Here is a 27,271-nt window from a genome sequence, read left to right as displayed (position 1 = left end):
AATACACCCGGAAAAGATGTTGATGAGCAGCGACCGTCGTTGGAGGAAGACAAGTTAATTGTACTTGTTTTTTATTTCGAGTATTCTTAACCAAGCATGCATATCGATATTTATCTAAGCAGGTAGTTTTTTTAGCTGCTCCGTACATACAGAGAAGAAAACGAGTTCCGCTGGTGATAACATCTTGTGGAGTTGAATCAACTTTTTTGAAAACTTCAGCACATTGAACTAAATCTTGCTTTTCAAACAATTTAAAGACGGTCGTTTTACCTCTCCTGTAAAATGCAGATGTTCTGTCACAGCCAGTTATTGCATGTAAAAATAATACGCGATTTTTACACTTCACAAAAGTTGATAGGTCCAGGTCCGTAGTTTCGTCTTTAGGACGACCGACTTTAGCTCCACTGAGTGTAGGGTTCATAAAAGTAGCACAGCGATCACGATGATATTTAACTTCAGCAGCAACTAAATCATATTCAAATTCTATTCGCGCGACAACAGCTTCTGCTACAAATCGGAACGATTCAGAGCTATTTTTAGATTTGAATCTTTGAATTGAAGTGTACTTACATGGCTAATTCGACAACGACGTTCCACTTCTTTTTTCATCTCGCACTCTTCGTTCATTTCCAGATCACAAAACATGCATAATTTTTTAAAACATAAATCGGATACACGTGATCTAGTATGAGGAGGGATTACTTCAGGTGTATTAGCTTCTTGTCCTTCACGTTGTCTTTTTTTAACTGACGCAATAGAAGATTTTCGAGTATAACGTTCGACAGTAACAGTTGCACTTTCAGTTAAAAGTTTAGCACAAATAAAACAATATTCTGACATTTTTATTATAAAAATTAAAGTAACATAAAATAGGTTAGAATAAACACTAGTTTTCACTATGGAGTGACGCTCAAGACTAACGGTAGTTCATTTAGGGGGAATTCTCACATAAAGCAGGTATACGACCACGCACACAATTGAACAGATGGGCAGCTGTCGCTTCAAGGTTACACTAGCACATAAAATAAGGGAGTTTCATTATACCTAATATTCTGAGAATTATACTCATGTGTATGTTTTATATTTTAAATCTCAGTTAAAATCACCGATATAAAAGGATGTTTACTTTACTACAAAAGTGTATATAATATAAGTGGCGTGCTTATGCATATTATTACACTTGCAACTCTTTACTTCGTTATATCGTAGAAACGGTGGTATTTCGGGAAAAAAATCATTCATACCTTTTTTGTAGATAATTGTATGATCTACAATTTTTGTCTGAGTTAATTTTGCGATAAAACTGACCGTTTTCGAGAAATTCACAAAAAACCCATTGTTTTAACCTTTGACCTTGAGTTAAATTTTTTCCCCAGCTGGATCGATTGGGAGCTTGTTTTTACATAGGTTTTGAACAATTTCATCCCTTTTCAGCTTGTTAAGAATTTTAGTAGCTTCACCCCTACGTTTTGGCCTAATTCAACCGGTCTATAATGCCATTTTTATTTTTGTGAGTTACTATTGGGCTCGAATAAATCGTTTGGATACATTTGGATTTTTTTAAAGTCAATTCGGAGCGGGTGGTGTTCTATATTAATGCTTGTGCAGAAAAAAAATATAATTATTTATGTATTTTACCAAGTATTTTTGAAAATCATGCCAAGTAAATTTAGTCTAGCCACTGCCAGAGTAGAAGAAAGTGAAGTACAGATGAGCGTACAAATATCATTTGAACAACATTCCACTACGATAGTCACATTGATTATATTTAGTTCTTACAAGTCTCTGACCATTGGCTCAACGAATAAAGTTTGTGAACATTCATGGTACTCAATTTCACCACTAAAACACAATGATTGTGCTGTGCAAATTGGAAAATCAAATTGTCGGCACTGAATTGTCCACCAGAACCATTACGTTCCTCGGGTCCTGGAACGTCACATTTCTTGAAAAATACAAATACGAGCATACAATTTATCTTTTTAAATAACTTCGCTTGGTGCAATGAATATTACCAAAGATAATTTCACACATCTACAGGGTGGGCCATCTAGCGTTTGATTTTGGAACCACCTATTTTTTTGAGAATGGTAACACAAATGACATGTCAAATGTGTTCATAATTTACTTAAAGGTTTGACATTTACGAAATGGGACGCTATACGCTTGAACAAAATTGGGAAATATTGAAAACCTATTTCCAAAATGGTGAGTCTTCTTCTTATTCCGAGGTTACAGTAAATGGCGAGCGTTACCGTGACATGCTCAACGAGTTTTTGTTTCCAAAAATTGAGGAGGATGACATGGACGACATTTGGTTTCAACAGGACGGTGCAACTTGTCACACTGCCAAAGTTTCACTCAAACTTTTGGCTACCGTTTCTGAAAACCGAATAATCAGCCGAAATTCCGATATCAATTGGCCGCCTCGGAGCTGGACTGTTTTTTGTTGGACTATTTTTTGTGGAAAGCCGTTAAGGACAAATGCTATGCGAACCATCCAGAGACCATTGATGCTTTAAAACACGAAATCGAACTTGCCATTCATGAAATTGGAGCCCAAACAATTAAAAATGTGCTTAAAAATTGGGTTGATCGAATGGCCTTCTGTAAAGCCAGTCGTGGCAGTCATTTGAACGATATTATTTTTCATTTATAAATGACAATGTTCAATCTTCAAAATAAAAAAAGTTTGAAAAAATATTGATTAGTGTTTTTTTTTTATAGCCGATTCAAAAAGCAAATTTTACATGGCCCACCCTTTATTTAAGATAATCGATGAAATATCCGACAAGGTATACCACAGAGTCAGATCTTTAGTGCAGATAGTTTTCATAAATTTTTGCACATTTATTTTCTTGGAATTTCCAATGATGAACTTGGTCAATGGTGTTCTATTTATCCGAGCGTACAAATATAAATAATACCATACTACTGAATTGGAAAAGAATCTGAACTGTTTGCTTACACGAGCGCTGGTGAAAAAAAACAAGAATTTTGTTTATCTAAAAGCATTGCAATAATTGTTTTAATTTTATTTATTAATTTTGATTTTGCCTAGCGAATTTGGCGGGTTATCTTTCGCGAAGTTGTCTTTGAGACACTTTGAAAATTGAAGTATAATGTCCAACATATGTATGTAAAATATTCCTGTTTGTTCGAGAATTTCTTTAATTCGAATTTACGTTTTAATTTCAACTTAAGCAAATATTTATTATTTTTTTTCAAGATACTTTCAGGAGCAGCTAGGATTGTAGCTACAAATAAACGATGAAAATTAATTCAAAATTATTTGGTAGATAGTGCATATAGATATTAATAGTGCATACGGTCACGTAATTAATTTAACACATATGATATGGCACGATTTATTATAATCTATACTTATTTTTATATATAGATAATATAATATTTGATTATTAATAGTTCTAATACATTTTATTAAATTTTTCAGTATCCCGTCTCCCGTGTAAGTATTTACCTGCATAAATTATTAGCATTGACATTGCTCAAATCACAACTGATAACTCTGCCTGCACAACTTTTCCGCGATAGCTTTCATACGAAAAATATAAAATTGCTACGCTACATTCTTGTTAACACATTTATTACTAGCTTCTAGTATCTCGCTACTCTATGAAGTGATTCAATAAGACCGTAGATTTTCTTTTATAAGTAAAAAATAACAAAATTTGTAGAAATGATTTTTTTATTCTATAATATTTTTAGTCTATGGTATCTATTTTATCTATCAATAAATTTAAGTATTTATCCTATTTTATTGATTTTCATTTCCTCGCGTGATAAAATATTTTTACTCAGTTGTTTGTGTTGCTTATGCATCTGTGCTGGGCACGACATATGATTGGCGGGTTCATCTTCCTACCTACAGAACCTGCAAGTTCCATTGCAGTATATTCCCAAGTTAGTTATAAACCGATCTACAATGCCCTGTTGGAATACCTGTAATGGTTCTAAAATTATAGTTACAGTAGGTTCTGTTTTTATGCGGCTTTTTTTTATGCGGTTTTGAAATAGTGCGGTTTTTTTTTTAATTACAAAATGCATGTCGACCTATAAGGAATTGTACATATAAACAAGATTCTAAACCAGCTAAGCAAAAACTCATCACAGATTACATCAGAAATGCTAACCCTACAAGTATGGAACCGCCTGCATAACTATCTAGATCAGACGTGTACATTTCTTCAAGTGACGAAAGTGATTTTACGCCAAATCCTAAACGAACGCGCAACATGTGGGTATTGTCTGATTCTATTTCTGACTTAAATTTATTTTTCGATTCTGACATTTCTTAAATAAAGATATAATTTTCAAAAATACAATATTTTGTTTATGCGATTTTATTTAATTATTTCAGATTCATGTGGTCTATGGAACGTATCTATAGTTATAATATGGGACTAGTGCCCTTTTTTATGCGATTTTATTACATTATTTCAGATTTATGCGGTTTTAGCACTTTTGAAACGTATCTATAGTTTTACTATAGAACTAGTAGCTTTTTTTATGTTGTTTTTTTTATGCTGTTTCTTGCGGAACGTATCTACTGCATAAAAACAGAACCTACTGTATTTAGTTCATACATTGTATCTTATTTAATTAAACAATCTTTAAATCGATTTAGATTAAAGCTACCTATCACTGAGGATGATATTCATAGCCTTTTCTCTACTTTCTGAATAAGAGAGGAGAATTTTCCCTGTCGTTACGTACACGGATGCTCCGGACAGCTTATCAAGACATTCCTGGAAAGAGTTGAAAACTTTGATAATGCCTGGACAGTAAGGACAGCTAAACTTCTGTTAGTACTGCTGCGCTACACGATAAAGTAAGCGTAGACTTTCGCTTGAAAAACACTTGTATTCTTGCCTAGCACTTTCGAGTCCGCAGACACCTGCCCCTGCACCTTCTACTGGGGTTCGTCCATATACCATGTTATCATGTTCTGGTTTATTTTAAATAAACCTTCCCAAGCCATTTTATTGGCTAGTTCGGTCTTGAAGGGTTTCACAAAACATAACATCGATAACATCATGTCGTGGTATCATATTGTATTATGGCATTGACATATTGTCCAAGTTCATGTCATCTAATTCAGGTCATTCAAAGTTCGTTATCATGTTACGATAATGTTCACTTTTAATAGTAATAGCGCGCATGATGAATTGAGGTCGTCTCCTCCTGATACCTACTCGTACTTTGTTCCACAGTGGCAATATTTCCAGCCGTATGATGCATATGAAGGCGCACAGCTCTTCAAATTACTGAACCAAACGGCTGATTGTTGCCTTAGATGGCCGGTTATGTTGATCGGAAAAGTCAGGCAATACACTTCATACAGAAAGGCTATATTCATAAAACTTATAACATAACTTTGATGTATTGTTTAAAGACAAGCCTTCGTGCTGTTGCTCTGAGTTTCCACGTATAAATATTAGATGTACCTAGTATAATACTTTATTGCGTTTACACGGATAGTTCGAAATTAAATGGACAAGTTTGGCTGAAACCTACTCTGATCTTTGATTTCGATTTAGAGGATTTATTTAGACTTGAGAGCATAAAATGCATTCATCCAAAATCGTGACTGTCTAAAAGGCAACTAGGTTAGATTATATTACCATTCGAAGAAAGGATAGCGGAGAAAGGATTATGTTCGATGGTTATAAAAAACTTTGAACGATGACTACCTACGGTTATGGTTAAAAGGAGTCAGAACAGTACCAAGTCTCAAAGCGCGGATGCAAACCTACAAAATTCGTGTGCCTTTAAAGTTCCTTCGGACGCGACTTTACAGGTTTGTGCACTAGCTAGGTCTTATTGAGTTCACTTAAATCCACCCTATGAATGACTTAACTCTTCCTGTTCTATTAAAATGCCGTATACGCGAAAGTCTAAGTTGAGAGAGTTTAGTTCTCCACAAAGGCGGCTTTTCCTTTTAAGGGGACGGTCTTATTGAGGGTTCTGTTACACGCAGAGGTGCATATCTCCACCACTTCGTCGATTCACTCTTCGTAAAGGTGTAAATTTCCATAGTAGAAGTTTCGGGGGGGAGCCTCTGCATATGGATGCAACAAGCATGTGGAGGTAACGGCCCGTTGTTGACCACCGTAAGAATAATGGCGTACTTACTTTTGCGCCATTGTTTTCTTCTGCACCGAGCAGAGAAAACCTTCTTGGTTTGCCTTAAGTTCCGCTTAGGCCTCATAGATTGCCCTTGAAGAGAGATAAGTGGCCCGGAAAGTAAGTGGATATGCTCTTACTAGTGGTGGCCATCTTCTCTAACCCCTCGACACCTGGATCCGTGGATGGCCCCACACGCGGTTCCCTACCTAAATAAAGCTTATTTCCGTTTACACTCCCGGATACAATCCTGGAAGCCGATTACAACTTCACTCCAGAGGTCCTACCTGAAATAGCTTTAGGCATAGGCTATGACGATCTTCTGCCCTCAGAACTTTCGACACATGAAGCTTGCTGTCACTACCATCTGATATGTTTGGACTTAGAATAGGTTCACGTGTCGCCGCTCGGAGGCGTTATCCAGGACTCAGAAAGTGTAGTCGTTTCTTAATGGCCCCAAGTTAACAATGCCGAGCAAGGAGGTCCTGTGGAGGTTGACACATGATCTTATGAGGCATGTTTTCAGAACCAGGCTAGGCGCAAGGCGGGAGTTAACTGAACTGCATCTACATTATGGCGACAGGATGTACCTGAACGCATTCCAAGGCCTGTTCAGATTTTAATGTCATTAGCCCACCAGCCATTTCAGCCGAGTTTCACCTCAGCGCACTCGGATGGTAGAATACCGGAACCAACAGATCAGAGTTCAACGATGATATAAGGTAAAAATAAAGTGATAATCAAATTGAAGGAAGGGACGTCATTGTTCAGCCTTCGAGAATGACCGTTAAGGCTGCAGATCTACCTTATACCGCAAAAGCTTTCTAGAAAGTAGCAGACGTAACAATACAATCAATAGAATACCGGAACCAATAGATCAGAGTTCAACGATGATATAAGGTAAAAATAAAGTGATAATCAAATTGATGAAAGCGACGTCATTGCTCAGCCTTCGAGAATGACCGTTAAGGCCGCAGATCTACCTTATACAGCAAAAGCTTTCTAGAAAGTAGCAGACGTAACAATACAATCACGTCTGCTACATTCTATTTAGGATAGGACGGGCATGATAAGAGACTTATAAAATGGTAGATTTGTTCGTCGAGAGAGAACTTTACTATCCAATTGCCTATTTAGTCCAAAGTAGCACTTGTTGGCAAGAGAGATTATGTGTGGGAGTTCAAGGCTGACATTATTATCGGTGTTAAAAATGGTTCCTAATTAAATGAAGTCTCGTACAAGAACACGATGACAGCCCATTTCCTAACCGAAAATGAGCAAAAACCCGTTAGAATAAGCATCATTAACCCCACATCTCCAGCCATTTTGAAAAAGAAATTTGCCCACGAGGCCAAACGAGTCAAAGTCAAAACAGAAATTCGACAGATGTTAAGACACACTTAGTAGTCCAGTCCATATAATTTAATGTTGTTTAAACCAACTGTTTAAAAAAGATAATAGCTAAAAAATCACCGTTAAGTATTTTTATTTGAAACTCAAAAGTATCAAATCGTGTGGTTTGTAGTTCGGTGGCTTGAAGGCATTCGTTACTTCGTATTTTTTAGGTATTTTGCATGATTGCATCAAAATGCTTCATACACCACACATCCTCCAACTAATACTTTTAAATATTTACTCGTATAAGGCCTAAAAGAAAGAGTTCTGGGGCTTTCCAGTATTACACTCATGATTGTTATAATATGTCTTTCTAAAATTAATTAAGCTGTATTTGTACTATAAATATTTATTAATTTAATTTAATAATCTACAGTACAAATTGCATTGCAGACTATACAAAAATTTAAAGGAAAACAAGCCAAATTTGGCAACTACAGTATTAGCAATCAATAAAAATGCAATATTAAGCAACTAAATTTAAAATTTTTACAAAAATTAGATCTAGATAAATCAAGGAAGCCGGAAGTGGGAAATGAATTATACTCGCAAACTTAGTCTTAAAGTTTTCCCCATAAAAAGGGTATCAATTACACAGACTTCTTTGTGGAACATTATAGCTTATCCGTTTAAGTAGAACCGAACAAGCGACGATGCCATTAACAAATCCGAAAAGAAACGAAAGTTAAATTACTGTCTTCTTTTGTAGAGATTCACAATTAATTAGCTTTGGCCGAGAATTAGAGGATGGAACATGAACCTGAAATCGTAGATAACGTAATGCCTGCTTAAGAAATATTTTTTGCACGCACTCAATTCTATTTACCGAAAGTTGGTCGTAAGGTCTTTAAGTAGCTTTGAGTACCACCTTTTTTTAACACATTAAAATGGGAAATTTCATACTAACGCTCAAATGGTTTTATATCTTTGTAAGTATGCTTGTAATCAACACAAAAACACAAAAAAATTGCTATTATTTAACAAACAAATCCTATTCATCTTGCTTAGGTGTATAGAACGAGTTACCCAATTTACTCTTCGTATACGATTCCTAAACGGGTATACACTGGATCGCGTTTTGTTTCTTCGCCTATTCGAGTTGTAACTTCCCCAACCCGCGTAGTGACACGCGTTTTACACTCGCCATCGCCGGTTCGCGTTATCCGCACAACTACTCGGGTTGTTTCTTCACCAGAGCGTACGATCTCATACACCTACAGAACACCGAGCTCCTCGAGTTTGTCATATTGGCCAGCAACTACCTACAGCTCGTACACGCCATCCACTTATGTGTACTCCACTCCATCCTATTACTATTCGCCCATATCTCGCGTGTACACACGCTCCCTGAGCCCTAGGATAACTACCTCACCAGTGCGATCAACATCATACCTGAAAAGAACCCTACCAGGATATGGCGCCCGCGCTCTAACCAATTATCTCAACACCGAGCCCTTTACAGTGAGTGTTAAATTTCTTTAAATCGCCTAAATTAACAACAATAATAGTATACTCATACTACGTGTATATTCCACCTAAAAAACGTTACTACTTGCAATTCACACTAATTATTGAATATTCGTATATGTAAGCATATACATATACGCATACGACCATCGAAAAACCATAAATAGCTAAAATCTCTTATACACTAAGAACGGTAAGAGCCAATTTTATAAAGAGATATATGCTCACAAATACATACATACTTACATGCATATCTAAGTACACATGTATGTATAAGAAAATCACAGAACTGTTTAAAAAGCCATTCAAAGTTTCTTAACTTATTGTATTTGGCTTGAACGCTTTTAACGATATTATAACTAACACCATAACTATATTGTATATGTATTATGAACTTGTAAATTTAATGCAATTACCAATTTAAATTGGCTTATTGATCTGCAGACATTTCAAGACGAAACGAATCGGATTCGTCACCGGGCACAGTCCTTAATTCGCGACATCCAAACCCCAGTGATTCGTCGGGCGCGGAGCTGTACACCGTTTCCAGTTACTGGGTAAGAGGAATAAAATATTAAATATTTAAAGTTTAAGCTGCAAATACCAAGCTACTTAAAATTATTTCTTTACAGATACTCGTACGGGCCAACTTCTCAACTCGCCCTTGATGCATATGTTGAAAGGATAACCAATCCCGTACGCCATGTTGCCAAGGAAGTTCATAGAATTTCCTATTACCCTGAACCAGCACATAAATATGTTGGTACGTAACGAAACGCGTGTTGTCACTTTTATTAAACAATCGAAATGCTTCATTATTTTATTTTAAACTTGCTTTTGCTAGCTTTTGAATTAGGCATTTGATCAAAAAGTTATTTGGAAAAAAATTCCAAAGTGTGGTATACAATTTCATATTTTTGGTAGGCGCAATTGTATGCATGTACAGAGCATATGTACATAGTATATACTCAAGAACATATAAAATTTTATTGGTTTTTCCCAAAATGTTAAAACTATTGCACTTATGTTTGTCCTAATTATAACCACTAAGTCACTCTATTCATATTTAAATATAAAGGCAAAAGTCATCTTGCATCAGTAAGGATTTGTGGAGATAAGGCCTATAATATTAGAAGGCCAATGTATGATTCGGATAAGGTCCGAACAGATATTAATCTTTTATCATGGTATTTAAGACATCCCCAAGGGAAGAGTGAGAGAAAACACCAGGAGAACGATTCCGTGAACAAAGGTAAGTATGCTGGCAAATACTTACAGTACGTACATATATGTAGGTATGTATTGTATAGGGTGGGCCATGTAAAATTTGCGTTTTGAATCGGCTATAAAAAAAAACCAATCAATATTTTTTCAAACTTGTTCTTTTATTTTGAAGATTGAACATTGTCATTTATGAATGAAAAATAATATCGTTCAAATGACTGACGCGACTGGCTTTACACATTCGATCAACCCAATTTTTAAGCACAATTTCGATTGTTTGGGCTCCATTTTCATGAATGGCAACTTCCATTTCGTGTTTTAAAGCATCAATGGTCTCTGGATGGTTCGCATAGTATTTGTCCTTAACGGCTTTCCACAAAAAATAGTCCAACGGGCTTAAATCACAGCTCCGAGGCGGCCAATTGATATCGGAATTTCGGCTGATTATTCAAAAACGGGAGCCAAAAGTTCGAGTGTAACTTTGGCAGTGTGACAAGTTGCACCATCCTGTTGAAACCAAATGTCGTCCATGTCATCCTCTTCAATTTTTGGAAAAACAAACTCGTTGAGCATGTCACGGTAAGGCTCGCCATTTACTGTAACCGCGGAGGAAGAAGAAGACTCACCACTTTGGAAAAAGGTTTTCAATATTTCCCAATTTTGTTCAAGCGTATAGCGTCCCATTTCGTAAATGTCAAACCTTTAAGTAAATTATGAACACATTTGACATGTCATTTGTGTTACCATTCTCAAAAAAATAGGTGGTTCAAAAAGCAAACGCTATATGGCCTGCCCTGTATATGAAAATCATTCTTGGCACATATAAATTACATTATCTTTTTCACTTTGAATAACCAATGTAGTTATGGCAAGTTGTTATTAATTGTTATGAGATAATTCTCACTGCAATATGAGCCGTCAATAACTTTTTATTCATAGATGCGTACATATACAAGTATGTTGTAGAATTCTGACGACCTAAAACAATTTTGATATGACAAAGTTTTTTATCTGGCTTGTTGATTAAAACATTGGCTGAACTGCTTTTAGGACATTTTAAATAGCGCGTACAACATTGAGAGATGGAACAGCCCACGAAAAAATAGCACCTTAACATTTGGGCAAGTTTTGACTATTTATTTCTTAATTACTTTTTTTTATAAAAGTATAGTTCGTTCTGTAATAGTCCAAGTTTCAAAATTTTGTAAAAGATTTATTACAAGGTGCGTTTTTTGCGAGCTGTACTCTAAGCCTTACGAATTAATTTCTGGTGCACTGCTTTTCGGGATTGTATTTTGGGAGTGAATACAAGAACGCATATTTTACCAGAAATGGAAACCTTTTCTAAAAAAAGAAAAATAATAATAGTAAATTTGTGCTTGTTTGAACATGTGCTTATGATTAAACCCAAATGCAAGATCGTACCTCTGCTCCAAACGAGTAATAAAGGGCGAGAAAGATTTAAGAAACAAGTATAAATTTGTGTAATAATAAGCCGTATGTTGCTAAGCCATGCATAGGTATTAAACTGAATGGTACTGCATAATTTCAAGCGAGTTGCGAATAAAACAACTATAGTGCTGTTGCGGCAATCTGGACAGCCAGATTTCCGATGCCTTGCAGATTATTGGAGTGTCCGGATTATAGGTCATAGATAACAGTATGCAAATTAATAACTCAATTTTATGAATTAAATTTTATTGAAGAAATTTTTCTTTCATAAAATTTTATATAATAAAAAAGATTAAAAGTAAAACTAACTCATTTTGTTTTTTTCTTTTTGTTTTAAAGATACATAGGTATACCAATGTATTACTTATATTTCGCTATAAAGCTATACTTATATGTAGGTTAAGTGCCAAATTCTGACAAGATATAAAAAACGCCTAGACAAGTAAACTTAATTTTGGATCGCAGATTACGGATCTGTGGTTTCGGAATCCGGTAATTTTCTCAATATACTCCGATTTTAAGTCTGCATTGTAAATCAAGGAATATATGTGCCATTTTAGCTTTCCCTCAATCTATAGTTCTTATATGCAATAAGCACTGTATTCCCATTGACATAATACGTACTATAGAAATAACATTCTAATAGACTAACTTTCGATCGCAGCCGTAGTGGCTCAATTTTCGATCGTAAGTATTTATTTTAACATCTGGAAAGAAATATTTCTTATTCTATAAGTCATTTGAGTTACACCGAGCTTATTGAGTGATTGGCCGAGATTATCCTCCTATTTGTGATGTGGCCTTGATGTTTTCCACTGGATGGTATTTTCCAATGGATGAACCTACCTACGCTATTGAGGTGTTTTTTTCGGAAGTTTGCATTTGAATGCTGAGGGCCAAAAGCTATTAAAAAACACTTTTTCTATCATTAGGTGTTTTATGGTCGGGGCTTCGGAGCCTAGCGCTACCGAATAGTAGTCACGCACCAACCCATTTGGTCACGTCGACCGTTTTAATTTGCTTGGTACTTATTACGAGCTAATTTGTGGCCCCTATTACAAATATTTTTATTTTAACGGAATGAATTCACATATTATGTACGTATGTATGTATGCATATGCACTCATGTTTCTCAAGCAAACTTTTAACACGCATAATTACTATACTTACTTATAGCCAAAAACTAAAGTCTACATACAGCACATGCCATAAAGTGCGTTTAATAACTATATCACAGAGACTTTCTAAGAAGTTTTTTGTTTCTTAATGAATTTTAATAATTTTTTCAAGTTTCGAAATGTGTGCAAGTTGAAGAAAATTTCAACAAACTTTTTCATCAGACAAGTTTTGAATATGCAGTTTTATAGCTTCTTGTAAGGCGTTTTTCAATAGGTGCGCTTCAACTTTTTTCCGATATGGCCTCTGGTGACGCTCCAGCATGCTGTCCAGCAGGCTTATATGTGTGCGTGTCGGGTGCTTGACGCTAATATCTAAAATTTTTGATTTTCATCAAGCAAAAGCCAACAACAAGTATGTGTGACACGAAGCAAGTACGAGTGTCACCCGACACGCACACATATAAGCCTGCTGGACAAGCATGCTGGATCGTCACCAGAGGCCAATAGGGAGCGCGAATGACGCAATATTTTTTATTTTTCGCTTGTCATTTGTAAACTTCATTAGTATACATTTCGTCATGGAACGCTACACACTTGAGCAACGATTGCAAATTGTGCAAATTTTTATGAAAATAATTGTTCTGTTGCTGCGATGATGATCCAGATTTTTTTCCAAAAAATTATCTTCAGTGATGAAGCTCACTTTTGGCTCAATGGCTTTGTCAACAACCAAAATATGCGTTACTGGGCAGAAAGCAATCCACACGTGATTCATGAGGCACCGTTGCATCCCGAAAAAATCACTGTTTGGTGCGGTTTACATGCCGGCGACGTAATTGGCCCATATTTTTTCGTTGACGAGAACGATCGCCACGTTACTGTGAATGGAAATCGATACCGCGACATGATAAACGATTATTTTTGGCCGCCATTGAATGGTATAGACTTAGACGAAATGTGGTTTCAACAGGACGGGGCCACAAGCCACACAGCACACGCTACAATTAATTTGTTGAAGAGTAAGTTCGATGAGCGCATTATTTCCAGAAATGGACCGGTCGAATGGCCGCCGCGCTCGTGTGATTTGACGCCTCTAGACTATTTTCTTTGGGGTTATGTGAAGCCATTGGTCTACAGTAACAATCGGCGACGATTTGTGAGCTCAGAACCAATATTGAACGCGAAATTGCTGGAATTTCGGCCGATTTATGCAAAAGAGTGGTCGAAAATTGGGTTCAACGATTGGACTTCGTAAAACGTGCACGCGGTGGTCATGCAAAAGAAATCGAATTTCATACTTAAATGTATATGTTCAAACTCGATAATAAAAAAAAAAATAGTTAAAAAAGTCAAACCGTTGAAGCGCTCTTACTGAAAAATGCTTTAGTTCACGCAGACTGCCGTGAAAAAAAGTTGTCGAAAGACAACGCGAGTTTTGAGTCATTTCAAACTTGCAGTTTATATACCCAAATTCAATGGGTTTATAGCACATAGCTGCATTCTCGAATTCGAATTTTTCTGGTTAAAAAGTTTTGATTAAAAGTTTTTGAATTTGTTTTAAGTTTGAAACTTGACTTTACATGGTTTTTGTAGGAGAATGAACTATATTTTCATAAAAAAATAAAGGAAACAAATATGTAAATTTTCAAAACTTCTCAATAAGTGTCCGTGCTATAGTAATTAAAGGCATTGTATATCCTGTATGCAAATTTTAGTCCTTGACTGTATATATTTGTGACTAACTCTATTGCTAAATATGTATCAACTAGTTTAGTTGGGTTTACTAACGTTTATATATCTTTTTATAATTGATTGATTCTTTACAGTTGAAGCTGTTGAAGTTGATGCCTAAATGATTTATGCCTGCTTTTGATATGGATTTGTAATTTATATATCATCCAAATATTGTATTCAAAAGACCTTTACGCTTTCGAATAAAAAATTTATGTAAACAGAAAGAAACCATCCTGAACCAACATCTGTGCTAATACAATATATAACAAAAAATAGGGCTGTTGTGTCCGTCATATTTAAGTACAATGTACATTTATTTATAACTATTTACATTACCAGTTTATATAATATTAACTACGATGAGGAACTATGATCAAAAACAAAAAAGATCGATTCAAACAGAAACAATATTACTAAAAATTACCGTTCATTAAGCAATAATTACGTATTTTAGAAAGAAGAGGATCATTTTCAATTGCGTCAGGTTATTTTTCATTTATTACTAGACTTGTTTGAACAGAAAAATGTGAAAATTTCACAATTGCATTAAATATGTGTACATATATTTTTGAGAAAATCAATTTATACCAATTTTCATGTATTTGTGTATGTATATGCAGATGTAAAAGTATGTGATTTTAAATAATATGCAAGTCATTGCTAATTCAGAATAAGCAACATGTTGTGTTTCTTTCTTCAAACGAGGTTATGACAAGGGCTGTAATAGTAAGCCAAGAGTAGATATTTATACCTTTACATAAGTATGTATATGTATACTTTATGTGTGTGTTTTTTGTTCAAAAGTGACACTAACCCGCATGGCAAGTAATTTTCACTTCGCATTTATCTGAAATTATGTTAATGCACTACCAACTTTTTTTTAAGTGCATTTTATTAATGACCTTGACCTACATATATTACTTATTTACACCTACAAAATTGTTCGCTAACAAAAATTATATATGTTTATTTATATATGTATGTATGTACGCACTTACTTCGATTCTAACAATCAGCATTCCAAGGGCTTATAATATTATATTTATTATAAGCAATATATTCCATAAAATGTATAGTTACCACCATTAGCTATAATGGCTTCTCATCTTCGAGTCTTAGGTTGTGTTAATTTCTGCATACCTTGTGGATGTAATCGGCTCCAAATCAGTCGAATTCACGTTTGTTTTCCTTTTAATTTTTGCTTAATTATTGCTTAAATATTTTCAAAAGGGTTGGCCTTAGGCGACTAAGAGACCAAAACAACATTTCAATCACGCGTTGATGTTTCCACTCTACAAACCTTCGGCTTCAGTGCTTGGGATCATTGCCTTCTTGTGACATCCAAGGTTGATTAGTTCTTCCAAATATCTTTACAACAGGCGGTAATAATGCTTTTCGGTAAATTTTATTAATCGAAACTGCATTAGAATTGGTGGTAAATACAAATAAACGGCCAAATCCTTTTTCGGAGAAGCAGCTTCAAACATGAACCTTAATTGTATGCTTAAAAGTTTATTGCAGTTTTCGATTATCAGCAGTACACCATGATCAAGGAACCATGTCTTTGGATGCATTAACACTACTTTTTCTTCAAATTGCTTTAGCTTTACGAATCGATAAGTGCTCACTTCGTCCGGGAAAGTCGTCAACGTTTTTAACATCGGTATACCATTGCACCCATTTATTTGTGAACGTCGCCGACTTCTTTAAATATTTTGCTGCTGATGCAGGGTGTATACATAGGAACACTGCTTCAAACCGTGTTTGTGTGCGGAACTCCTTTTGTAAAAGCAACGTACGCTTTCTACATTTTTCACAAAATTAACAAATTGCATAACGTGCAATGAAAAGGAATGCGTATATTAAGTATCAATAAACATTTTTTTTGATAACTCAAAGTTTGAATTCCGCCGGCCACGCCTTTACTAAGCAAACTGTAAATACTTCATCATTGTTTGAATTTAGCTGAGCTTAGAAAAAAAAGTGTATATAAATCCATTTGTGTTATCACTTTTAATCCGGTTAAAGTAAGCAATAAATAAAATACTTTACATTTTTTTTCTTCAACGTTGTTGTTGTTGTCTTTGTTGTTCACTACCCCCTGCCAGTTCGGTGTACTCACCGATCGTCATCGTCTAACTCATGTAGCGGTTGGCTTATCTTCTAGAGGTTGGGTCCAGAGTGAGTGAGGTGTTACATGAATGGGTTTAAGATGGAATGGGAATAGGTAGTTAGTATCGTGCGGTTTACCTTTACATATGTGCGTCTTGCTGTTGTTTCACAAATGGAGGGACCTACAGTTTTAAGCAAAACATACACTCGGAGGTTTGCTATTGTCTGCCGAGGGACAACCGCCATTAAAACAAACATTTTCATTTTGGTGCTTTATGTACGGAGCTTGGAACCCTCGCACTCCCGAGATAGTTACGCACCAACTCAATCGGCTACGTTGGCCGCCTAACATCTTCACATGCCTTCCACATCTTCGCATGCCGGACAATATCCACACGGTATTTCTTCGTCCAGAATAGGTGGCATTCGGGGGTCGGGAGTTTGGGAATGTGTTGCGAGTCTCCCGATGCATATCGTTTAAAATTTAAGTACTGCTCGGTCTAGTGGTTGCAGTTGTTACGATCCTGGATCTCGTCGAAGAGATGTCGCCTGACTCACCTAGGAGGTGGCTCAGGCTCTAGCAAATGTCTGCAGGTGCGATTTCTACTGTAACTCCCTAGCAGAAATTGCTCGCTGAGCATTTTGCTCCTCCTTAACCGGGTGCATGGAAGCCTCGTTGCGTAAGTTTTGTAGGCGGAACATCAGGAGGCATGCTGTTGGTGTCCTGATTACAATATTTTGATAGGTCTGAGGTTTTATCCACTGTATATCACTGCCGCCAGGCGACTAGATTGGCGCAATATAATTCAGAACCGGCCAGTTAAATGTTTTATATGTCGCCAGCAATATTTATTTGCCTTTGCCCCAAGTGCTACCGGCTAGCGACTTGAGCACCTCGTTGCGGTTTTGGACCTTAGTGGCAATTGCGGTTGTATGTTCTGAAAAAGACAGTTTGCTCGAAGGTACACCCAAAATTTTGGAATTGTTTACGGTCGGCATTGGTGTGCCACCGACTCTCACCTTTAGCTGGAGGCTCCTCGAAAAAGTAAGAAAGGCTGATGAGGTAAACGTTCACTTTGGAACAAAAGTCATCGGTGTCATTGCCCGACTCCATTACCAAACAGTCATCGAAACAGTATATCAGTAAGATTCCCTGTGGGACATCACGGTACATCTTGCTTTATCCTCTTTTGTATTGAGCTTTGATCCCGAAAGATGACTAACGAATACCGACCACTCAGATAGTTCGCGGACCACCACTTCAGACCCGGCGAGAAGGTTGACCCTTGGATATTGTCTAATAGCGTGGAGTAAATGACTGCATCGAAGTAAATGACTGCATAACCACTAAAGGCGATTGCCACCTTATCGTTGTGTTCGGGTTCTACAGGGACCTTACGGTGAACCAGAGCTTACTCATACCGGAGATGAAATTGTAGGCCTTCAGGTGCTCTTCCCCTTTGGTTCGCTTATGATGGGTGACCAGTTGCTGAATCTGTAAATTGAAATCCCTTATTCGGAGGTCCACGGAATCGGACTGGCGTAGGTGGTTACGCTCGTTTGCTAAAACGGCTGCTTCGACTGGGAAATTGGGAGGTATGTCCTTGAATGCCGCATCAGCATTAAAGTTACCTACAAGCAATCGGTTTTCATCTCTAATGAGCGCACCATATTGTATTCAGAAGAGCAGCGAGAGAAATGCGTGGAGTTGTTTACAAGAGCTCTGCTGCTGTTGTTCGGGTGAGCTCCTGAAACTGTGCAGATCCTATTTGAGGTGCTGGTTTGTTGGACCAACACATTGCGTGAGATACAAGTCTTAGCCCCCACGGCCAGATGGCGGGAGCAACATGTGCCGGCACTCCGTGGGGACCACTCCCTTGGTTTTATCATATCTCAGTTATTCGAGGCCAAGGTTTTTTGTTTACTTTTATCATAGCATTATCGTCAACGCTATTCGACGAGCGAGTGTTCACTTGTAACCATAAAATTTAAACACAGTAAATCATCTGCAACCATCGCCTTTTAGCAAGCTCAAACAAGTGTTTGCATAACTCCTCTTTATAGATATGCCCCGTGGCCAAAGATGCAAGAAAAGTCGATATTCTAAAATATAAGGCAGCCGAATGTCAGAAAACAAACCGAGAAAGCTGTCTTATTAATTTACCTGCACTATTCCGCCGTGTAACACATGGGCTGAAAAGTCCTGGGACCAACACATAGAGGGCACTCATTTTTCAGTTAGTACTAACCTTAAAAAGAGAGCTGTTACAATTTCATGATATTCTATTCATTAGCTTACGAGTTATTGTGCTAAGAGTGACGCTAGTTTTGTAATTAAAAAAAAATTGATCAAAAAGAATTTTGTTTTAATTTTACACTGCTTCTTGGTGGGGAAAAATGCCGTTCAAGCGAAGCAATGGCTTCAAAAGTGTTATGGGGGCTCCACTTCATCAGAAACAACGAGAAAACGATGATTTGCTGCCTTTAAATGTAGTCGTACGGACACCGATGATGCACAACGCAGTGGACGTCCAAATAAGGCGATAACACCAGAAAATATCAAAAATCCACAAAATCATTTTGAATGACCGAAAAGTAAAGTTGCGTGAGTTAGCTGACATCGTAAAGATATCAAAAGAACGCGTTGGCTTTATATTGTATGAGCATTTGACTATAAGAAAGCTCTGTTCTGCCGCTTTTGCTCATTTTCAAGACAGCGAACTGTGTCCCAAGTCAATCAAAACAATGGCAAAACTACATGGGTTGCTCCCACATCCACCGTATTCGCCAGATGTGGCTCCCAGCAGACCTACGCAGACGTAAAAAAATGCTCGCCGGTAAGAAATTTCGCTCGAATGAAGAGGTTATCGCTGAAACTGAGGCCTGTTTTGAGGCAAAGGATAAATTGTTCTACAAATTTGGTATTGAAATGTTAGAGCGGCCGTGGAACGATTGCGTTATTCTTGATGGAAATTACGTTGATGAATAAAGTTAATTTTGAACAAAAAACGTGATTTCTTTGTTAGGCCCAGGACTTTTTAGCCTATTGTGTTGTTGAAACAATTTCGAAAAATATGGCATTATAAAATAGGTTCAATTATTCATCGTGCTCAAAAAAATTGGTTACATATTGTATATATTTTAAGCAGTTTTTGCGTTGTGTACATTCATCTAATATGCAAGAAAGCCGCACGCACGTTAGCTTATACATACAAAAATGTGACTTTGACATTTCGATTTTGAAAATTTCAAAACCACTATTTTCTGCAGGTAGATATTAAAATAATTAGATCCTTACTTTTGGGCTAGGCTTCTGCTCGAATCATTAATCTAATTTACAAGGCTTATTTTTCTTTTCAATATTGAGTATGTTTATAGAAAAAGGGGTGTGTCTGCTTTTGGACAACCAAAAAAGCACTTGAATCAATAGGGAGTACAGTAGGTTCTGTTTTTATGCGGTAGATACGTTCCGCAAGAAACAGCATAAAAAAAGCTACTAGTTCTATAGTAAAACTATAGATACGTTTCAAATGCTAAAACCGCATAAATCTGAAATAATGTAATAAAATCGCATAAAAAAGGGCACTAGTCCCATATTATAACTATAGATACGTTCCATAGACCACATGAATCTGAAATAATTAAATAAAATCGCATAAACAAAATATTGTATTTTTGAAAATTATATCTTTATTTAAGAAATGTCAGAATCGAAAAATAAATTTAAGTCAGAAATAGAATCAGACAATACCCACATGTTGCGCGTTCGTTTAGGATTTGGCGTAAAATCACTTCCGTCACTTTAGGAAATGTACACGTCTGATCTGGATGGTGATGCAGGCGGTTCCATACTTGTAGGGTTAGCATTTCTGATGTAATCTGTGATGAGTTTTTGCTTAGCTGGTTTAGAATCTTGTTTATATGTACAATTCCCGATAGGTCGACATGCATTTTGTAATTTAAAAAAAAACCGCACTATTTCAAAACCGCATAAAAACAGAACCTACTGTATATTTAAAAATCATTGAGAAACACTATATACTCCTTTACGTATGGGATTATTATTATACAGATCGTTTGAAAGAAGAATGCAGACTTTTTGGCACGTTAGTTTATGTGTTCAAGAAGTTTACAAGTTTGTGAGAAAAGTGGACGCCATAATATTCTACACAAGAGTCATATTCTTATATGTATATATTGTGTGTCATGCTTGACATTTTATCGAAACACTCAGAGGAATGTCGTCATAATTGGGCTGATTCACAGAAGTAAACCAGTTTAGAAGAGGGTCTGCATAACATGATATTACGATGTCATGATAATTGATATTACTCCAGTTAGAGGATTGAAAAACATGGTAATTGATTGCAAAATGCATCCCTTTAGTCAAATCAGAGGGCGATCATGACGATTTTCGATATTTGCATTTCCCTGACGTCAAGTGTCGGTTTCCAACAAGGAAGGAAGGAAAAGCTCAACATTCGAATGAACTGAAATTCACATAAATTCATGCTGTAAGCTTTCTTGAAATATGCATACCAATGAAAATATTTAACATAATAGAAATAACAAAAAAATAACACGCAATTCTTCACCAGATATATCTCATTAACATTAATTTATTTGACATGAGTATTCGCCATTACTATATACGTATAAGGAACACAATAATAAAAATAACTTTTAAGAAGAAGAAAACAACCTATTTCACCAAATAGTGGTAGGTAAGTAATTAGTACACCGAAATACCGTAGTGAGAACAATTGTCGAATACGAGTAATTAGTGAAAAATTTGCTGCCTATAAAACTACTCGTATACCTTTCGAATGCGAATTTCACCTATATTTTTTGTAACTATTACTTATAGATCCTGAATTGGACCCTTATCGGCCTTCGCGGAAGTTTTCTGCCCCTGTATCTTTGGATGATAAAGTTGAAGATGAAATGAAGGAAAAACAACGCCTTCGACAGGAACGTCTCATGACTGTTAATGAGGAAGCATTGGATGAAATTGAACTGGAAAAAAAGAAAGCCCAAATGCTAGATGAAGCCAAACAGCGTAAGCAAAAGTAAGAAAAGATATTTTTTAATAATAAAAATTTTTAGATGTTATACCTATATACCTACCCAGCAAAACAATATGAAAACTAATCCCAAAAGGAATACAATAATCCTTACTACAGAAGAACTTGTTCAGCAACTTGTTAAAAACGGGAATTATTCCAGAAAAATAGCGTAAAATGTTTTTGCTTACTGTAAGAATGCGTGAAAACAGTTATTTAGCTTGATTTTGTCAAGTTCTCATTAGATACATAAATAAACCATTCAGTTTGGAGATGAACGGGAGCAAACCGAAGTCATCAAACGAATAGTCTCACATTGTCTCACATATGTCTGTTAGTTGCCAAGGTATGTATGGCTACTTTGGCAACAAATTTAACTTTGGGTTGAATTGATTATTTTACATAAACGTCTCTCGGCGGAACTCAAAAATAAATCATTCTTCTATATGCCACTCATCTGCCGAGGCGAATTAAAGGTTTGGTGGTAAAATCTTCCTCCTACCACAAATCTGACACCAAATTTGCCCTGCTGCACGACAACTGTACTTGGCGTCGCATTGCCCGCACTGCATATTCTAATGAACCTTTAAGCCGAATAAGTTGATGTAGTGCTTCCCTACCTTCCTCGCTTCCCAAATTCATCTCGTCCCCAAACGGGTCTTTGGTTATTACTAACTGCTGAACTATGTGAATGACAATTAACAAATTTCTCTATTTGCGTGAACTTCTGCACACTGAACCATCTTCGGTTACTTGATGGCGCTAGGTAACTAAATTAAAATGTATGATAGGGTAGTCCCTACTCTAATATGTATAATTAAAATTTAAATCATTGGGTTATTGCAGAATTCAAGACGAACGACTCAAAGCTGAACGCGAAGCACAAGAAGAAGCAAAAGCAATGCAAGTCGAAGAAGATGCTCGCAAAGAAGCTCGTTTAGCTGAAGAAGCTCGTTTAGCTGAAGAGACACAATTGGCTGAAGAAGCGCGTAAAGCTGAAGAACACCGTTTAGCCGAAGAAGCGCGTTTGATTGAAGAAGCACGTTTGGCTGAAGAAGCACGCTTGGCTGAAGAAACACGCTTGGCTGAGGAATCTAGAATAGCTGAAGAAGCTCGCTTGGCCGAAGAGGCGCGTTTAGCTGAAGAAGCTCGTTTAGCTGAAGAAGCTCGTTTAGCCGAAGAGGTACGTTTGGCTGAAGAAGCGCGGTTGGCTGAGGAAGCGGCCCGGGAAGCAGAAGCAGCTCGTCTTGAAGAAGAAAAACGACTACGAGAAGAAGAAATTAGTCGTTTGGCCGAAATTGAAAAGCAAGCTGAAGAAGAACACGAAGCAGAATTGGCTCGTCAAGCTGCGGAGCTTGCTGAAATTGCACGTCAAGAGGCCGAAATCGCTGCCCAAGAATTAAATGCCATACAAAAAGATGATAAATCAAATTCATCAGATTTAGATGACACTGCCAAGGTTCTAGTCGAACCCGTTGTGGAACAACCAGAAAGCCCCATCGAGCAAACAGAACAAGCACCTGTTATTGAACTGTACACTGATATTGATGAAATTAAATCTGATGTAAATACCGAAGCTTCTACTGAAGACGAAGAAGAAGAGGAGTGAAATATCAGAATTGATATAATACTTACGTAAATCCCTAACCGAATGAATAGAATTCAGAAAAAATGTGTTCAATACGGTTATTTGCTGAATTTTTTGTAGCGTATACTATAATGCATTGTTCCTTTCTATACTATCTAACACATTGTATTTAAAAATATCCAAGTTTATATCTTAATAATTTAAAGACATTTTTTAACCTAATAAGTGCATATGCCTATGCATTCATATGTATGCACGAAAAATTACATCAAAAATTATGTAAATACCCAAGTATATATTTATACATATATATGCCTGCGTGCGGTATTTAACAACGAAGTTGATGGTTTGATTTCCTAGGTAATGTTTTAGTGCATTTTCATCTTATTTTTAAATATACTCGTATAATATGATATGATCCTGTAGAAATTAATCGACACCAGTTGAAAATGTTTTGTTTTCTACTATTCAATAAATTCATAGTAATTGATTATAAATACACTTACATATGTATGTAGGTACATATACACTCCGCCCTACCATAGGATCCAACCATTTTATATACTATAATGAATAAATTCAGTCAGAAGAAGTGATTTGCCTATGTCTAGGCGGCTGTTACAAGTGTCTAATTTATGCTCCCATACTCTATTGTTGACATTTATTTATACATGTACATATCTGAAAATTTATTTCAAATATACGAGTCCTTAAAATCGAAATTGTTAAATTAAAAAATGTTAAAAATGAAAAGGTTTTATTTGAATAGTTTTTATTTGGTTTGAGCTTAATCTGCTAGATATTGTTATTAAATTCGCTTTTCTCTGATCTCTTTTTGGAATGGAATACTATAGTAATACATACATTCATATGTACAAAGGGAGGCCTTGGGGGAACTAAAACCCCAGAGATGTATTTTGATTTGGAGCATGTTTTTTTCTTTATCTCGTGTTGTAGAGATAAAAATCCTTTATAAATTTCAGTAAAATATTTTTTTCCAACATTAGTACGTCCATTTCCTGCATCCCGCGAGTTAAACTATGAACGAGCACCTAATTGGCATTTAAGTATTGTACATTTCAGCAATTTAAGCCTGAATCTTAATCAAATTTACTATACAAAAATTAATGCTTAGTTGGTAATAAATTTGTGTAAAATCTTCAATGCAATCATGTGAAGTCTGTTTAATAAGAAAACAAAATCGTCTGTTTCATAAGAAAACGAAATATCATGAAAATGAGATGACAAAAAAAAAAAAAAACGGACCTCAAAGACAAATAGGGAAAACACAAAACCACCCTTTTAGGATGTTTGGCCGAGCTCCTCCTCCTAATTGTGATGTGCGTCTTAATGTTGTTCCACAAATGGAGGGACCTACAGTTCTAAGCCAACTCCGAAGGGCAGACATTTTTTGAGGAGCTTTTTCATGGGAGAAATACTTTCAAAAGCTTGCCATTGCCTCCCGAGAGGCGACCGCTATTTAAAAAAAAAAATCATTTTTGTGTTTCACGGAGATTCGTATCAAGCTTAAATGCCTCAGCTAATTGGACTGGTGGCATATAGTTTTAGATTTGTCGCACAATCATGTGCCTGGTATTCGGCACGTTGATGTCGTAGGGAAAGTAATTGCAGAAATTTCATTTCATAATGAAGTTGGTAATGAAACCAGATATCTCCCGAAGGTAATAACCTGAAAAACCTGCTTCTATAGAAGGGGGAAACCCAGTACTGATTTTTGCCGTCGCACCTTAGCAAAAAGGAAGTCAAGATCAGATTTTAAAAATTCTTAGGGGAAAATCATGTGGAAAACCGCCATGATTTCATGCAGCCAGTCCAACTTAATTATTATTCAGCAAACTCATCAACACACATATTCTTGGGTTATCCAGCTTAGTATCACGTCCAATGTTTATGGTTGCTGGCAGCACTGATACAAAACTTCTATTTTGGTAGTAATAACATGGGGATGTATTGTATTATTCACAACATATGGAAGAATCTAAAGGCGTTATTTAAATATATAAAGGGCTATCGAGAGATGATTAACGATTTTTTATGGCCGGAATTGCATGGTATTGGTCTGGACAACGTGTATTTTCAACAAGACGGTGCTACGTGCCATACAAGCAACGAAACCATTGATCTTTTACGGAAAAGTTTCCGGACCGTGTTATCTCTCGAAGAGGTGATCACAATTGGCCACCGAGATCTTGTGATTTAACACCTTGTGACTTTTTTCTTTGGGGCCACGTGAAAGAGAAGGTCTACGCCAACAGCCCAGGATCGATTCAAGACCTCAAAAAGAACATAGGGCAGCCACTTTGCAATTCGGTTATGGAAAATTTCATGAAAAGGATATTATCCTGTAAGCGTGGTTGTGGTGGTATTTGCCTGATGTTATTTTCCAGTTTTAATGGCACACCTTCCTCTTTATAATGAAATAAATATCCGATCATTTAATATATATTAAAAAATAGAATTTTTCTTTGAATATCAAAATAACACCTCTTATTGGAGATCCCTTTATAAATAATACACATTTTGAACTCAAAAATCGGCGTGAAATTTATTTTGAAGAGCTAATAAATTGAAGTACTATCAATTTGCCATTGTTGTTGCTGTTTTATCAGCATAAACATTCCACATAAATATTTGGGGAATGCTGCTGGAGCGACAGTCCTTGGCCGCATATAAATCCGAATCGTTCCGGTAATGTAGAGGCGACTGCGTAGGTATAACAAAATCCTAATTATAAAAGCCTAAAAACCAAAAAGGCGGCCGCCGTAGCCGAATGGGTTGGCGAGTGACTACCATTCGGAATTCACACGTAGGTTCGAATCTCGGTGAAACACCAAAAATAAGAAAAACATTTTTCTAATAGCGGTCGCCCCTCGGGAGGCAATGGCAAACCTCCGAGTGTATTTCTGCCATGAAAAAGCTCCTCATAAAAATATCTGCCGTTTGGAGTCGGCTTGATCCCTCCATTTGTGGAGCAACACACACACAAATAGGAGGAGGCTCGGCCAAACACCCAAAATGGGTGTACGCGCCAATTATATATATATAAGTATAATTACAAAAGCCTGAGTCAAGACGTATCCACAGGAGGTGGAGTGATTAGAATTGTTGATTTCATTTAGTCTATTATCTTTCCCTTGACCGTGGTAATTTAAAAACTGTTGTTGGTGCTCGAATGCCATCACCTTGAATAAATTCCCCTTGAGCTGAGCTGTGAAACTAACAACGAAAACAAAAACACGAGCGGAACGGTATCAACATCAAAGTTATCATTCAGGAGGCAATATTACGAAAAAGGAAGACAAGTTTCCGGCGATGGAAAGGATGCTGAAATAAAATCGGGAAGGAGAAAAAGAAGTTGAAAAAAATTATGTTTATTAGAACACATTGCAAATTAAAAATACACTTCTTTAAATGAACACAAATTAATATTCCATTAAAATTTGTTTTTAACACCTAACATGTGTACTTATAAAAATTCCTTAAATCAAAATACTTCATAAAATATTATTATTATTTCTAGTTTTTTATTCTACTAAATATCAACAATATACAATAACAATTTCAGCCGGTATTAAATGAGTAGTTAAAAAATTTTTTTGGACACGTTTCGCAGCATCCCACGCACGTACCCACCGCTACTGGACCAGCTGACGGTTGGCTTCGTCATCCATTGGATGGCGTCTGCCTTCAGTATTAAAATCAGTCGGCATGAAAGGATGAGGTCAAAATGACCCCTGGCTCCCGGACTAAAACAAACTGGATGGTGTACCCACTCGAGAGCATGCCCGTTTGAAAAACATGGTGTACTCAAATCTAAGCCACAAATAGACTTCGTTCGGCCTTGGAAATTGTTGATTTTCATTGCAAATACCAATCTAATCGGGAACTGAATGCGTTTGAATTGAATTGGCACATCAGTAGGTATGATAGGAATCCGTGGTATTAATATA

General features: G+C 36.4%; 1 protein-coding gene across 3 annotated transcripts in view; it reads left to right on the top strand.

The window, feature by feature from the left end:
* LOC128871885 (protein anoxia up-regulated) overlaps window positions 1–24,043 on the top strand; it is a 39,983-nt gene extending 15,940 nt beyond the window's left edge. Inside the window, exons 2-7 of one of the 3 annotated variants that reach the window (XM_054114032.1) lie at window positions 3,455–3,469; window positions 8,551–9,003; window positions 9,454–9,566; window positions 9,642–9,772; window positions 21,517–21,718; window positions 22,559–24,038. In XM_054114032.1, the coding sequence (XP_053970007.1) occupies window positions 3,455–3,469; window positions 8,551–9,003; window positions 9,454–9,566; window positions 9,642–9,772; window positions 21,517–21,718; window positions 22,559–23,321 (1,677 nt within the window). In that variant the 3' untranslated portion in view covers window positions 23,322–24,038. Of the gene's footprint in view, window positions 1–3,454; window positions 3,470–8,550; window positions 9,004–9,453; window positions 9,567–9,641; window positions 9,773–10,087; window positions 10,262–14,629; window positions 15,216–21,516; window positions 21,719–22,558 lie in introns of those variants that run through there. The other 2 variants (XM_054114034.1, XM_054114033.1) reach the window with 2 other exon arrangements.
* Window positions 24,044–27,271: the final 3,228 nt, after the last annotated feature.

This window comes from Anastrepha ludens, chromosome 2 (genome assembly GCF_028408465.1).
Source record: "Anastrepha ludens isolate Willacy chromosome 2, idAnaLude1.1, whole genome shotgun sequence".
Taxonomy (NCBI): Eukaryota; Metazoa; Arthropoda; class Insecta; order Diptera; family Tephritidae; genus Anastrepha; species Anastrepha ludens.
The sequence above is the reverse complement of the archived record's forward strand: the minus strand, read 5'-3'. Positions and strand labels throughout refer to the sequence as shown.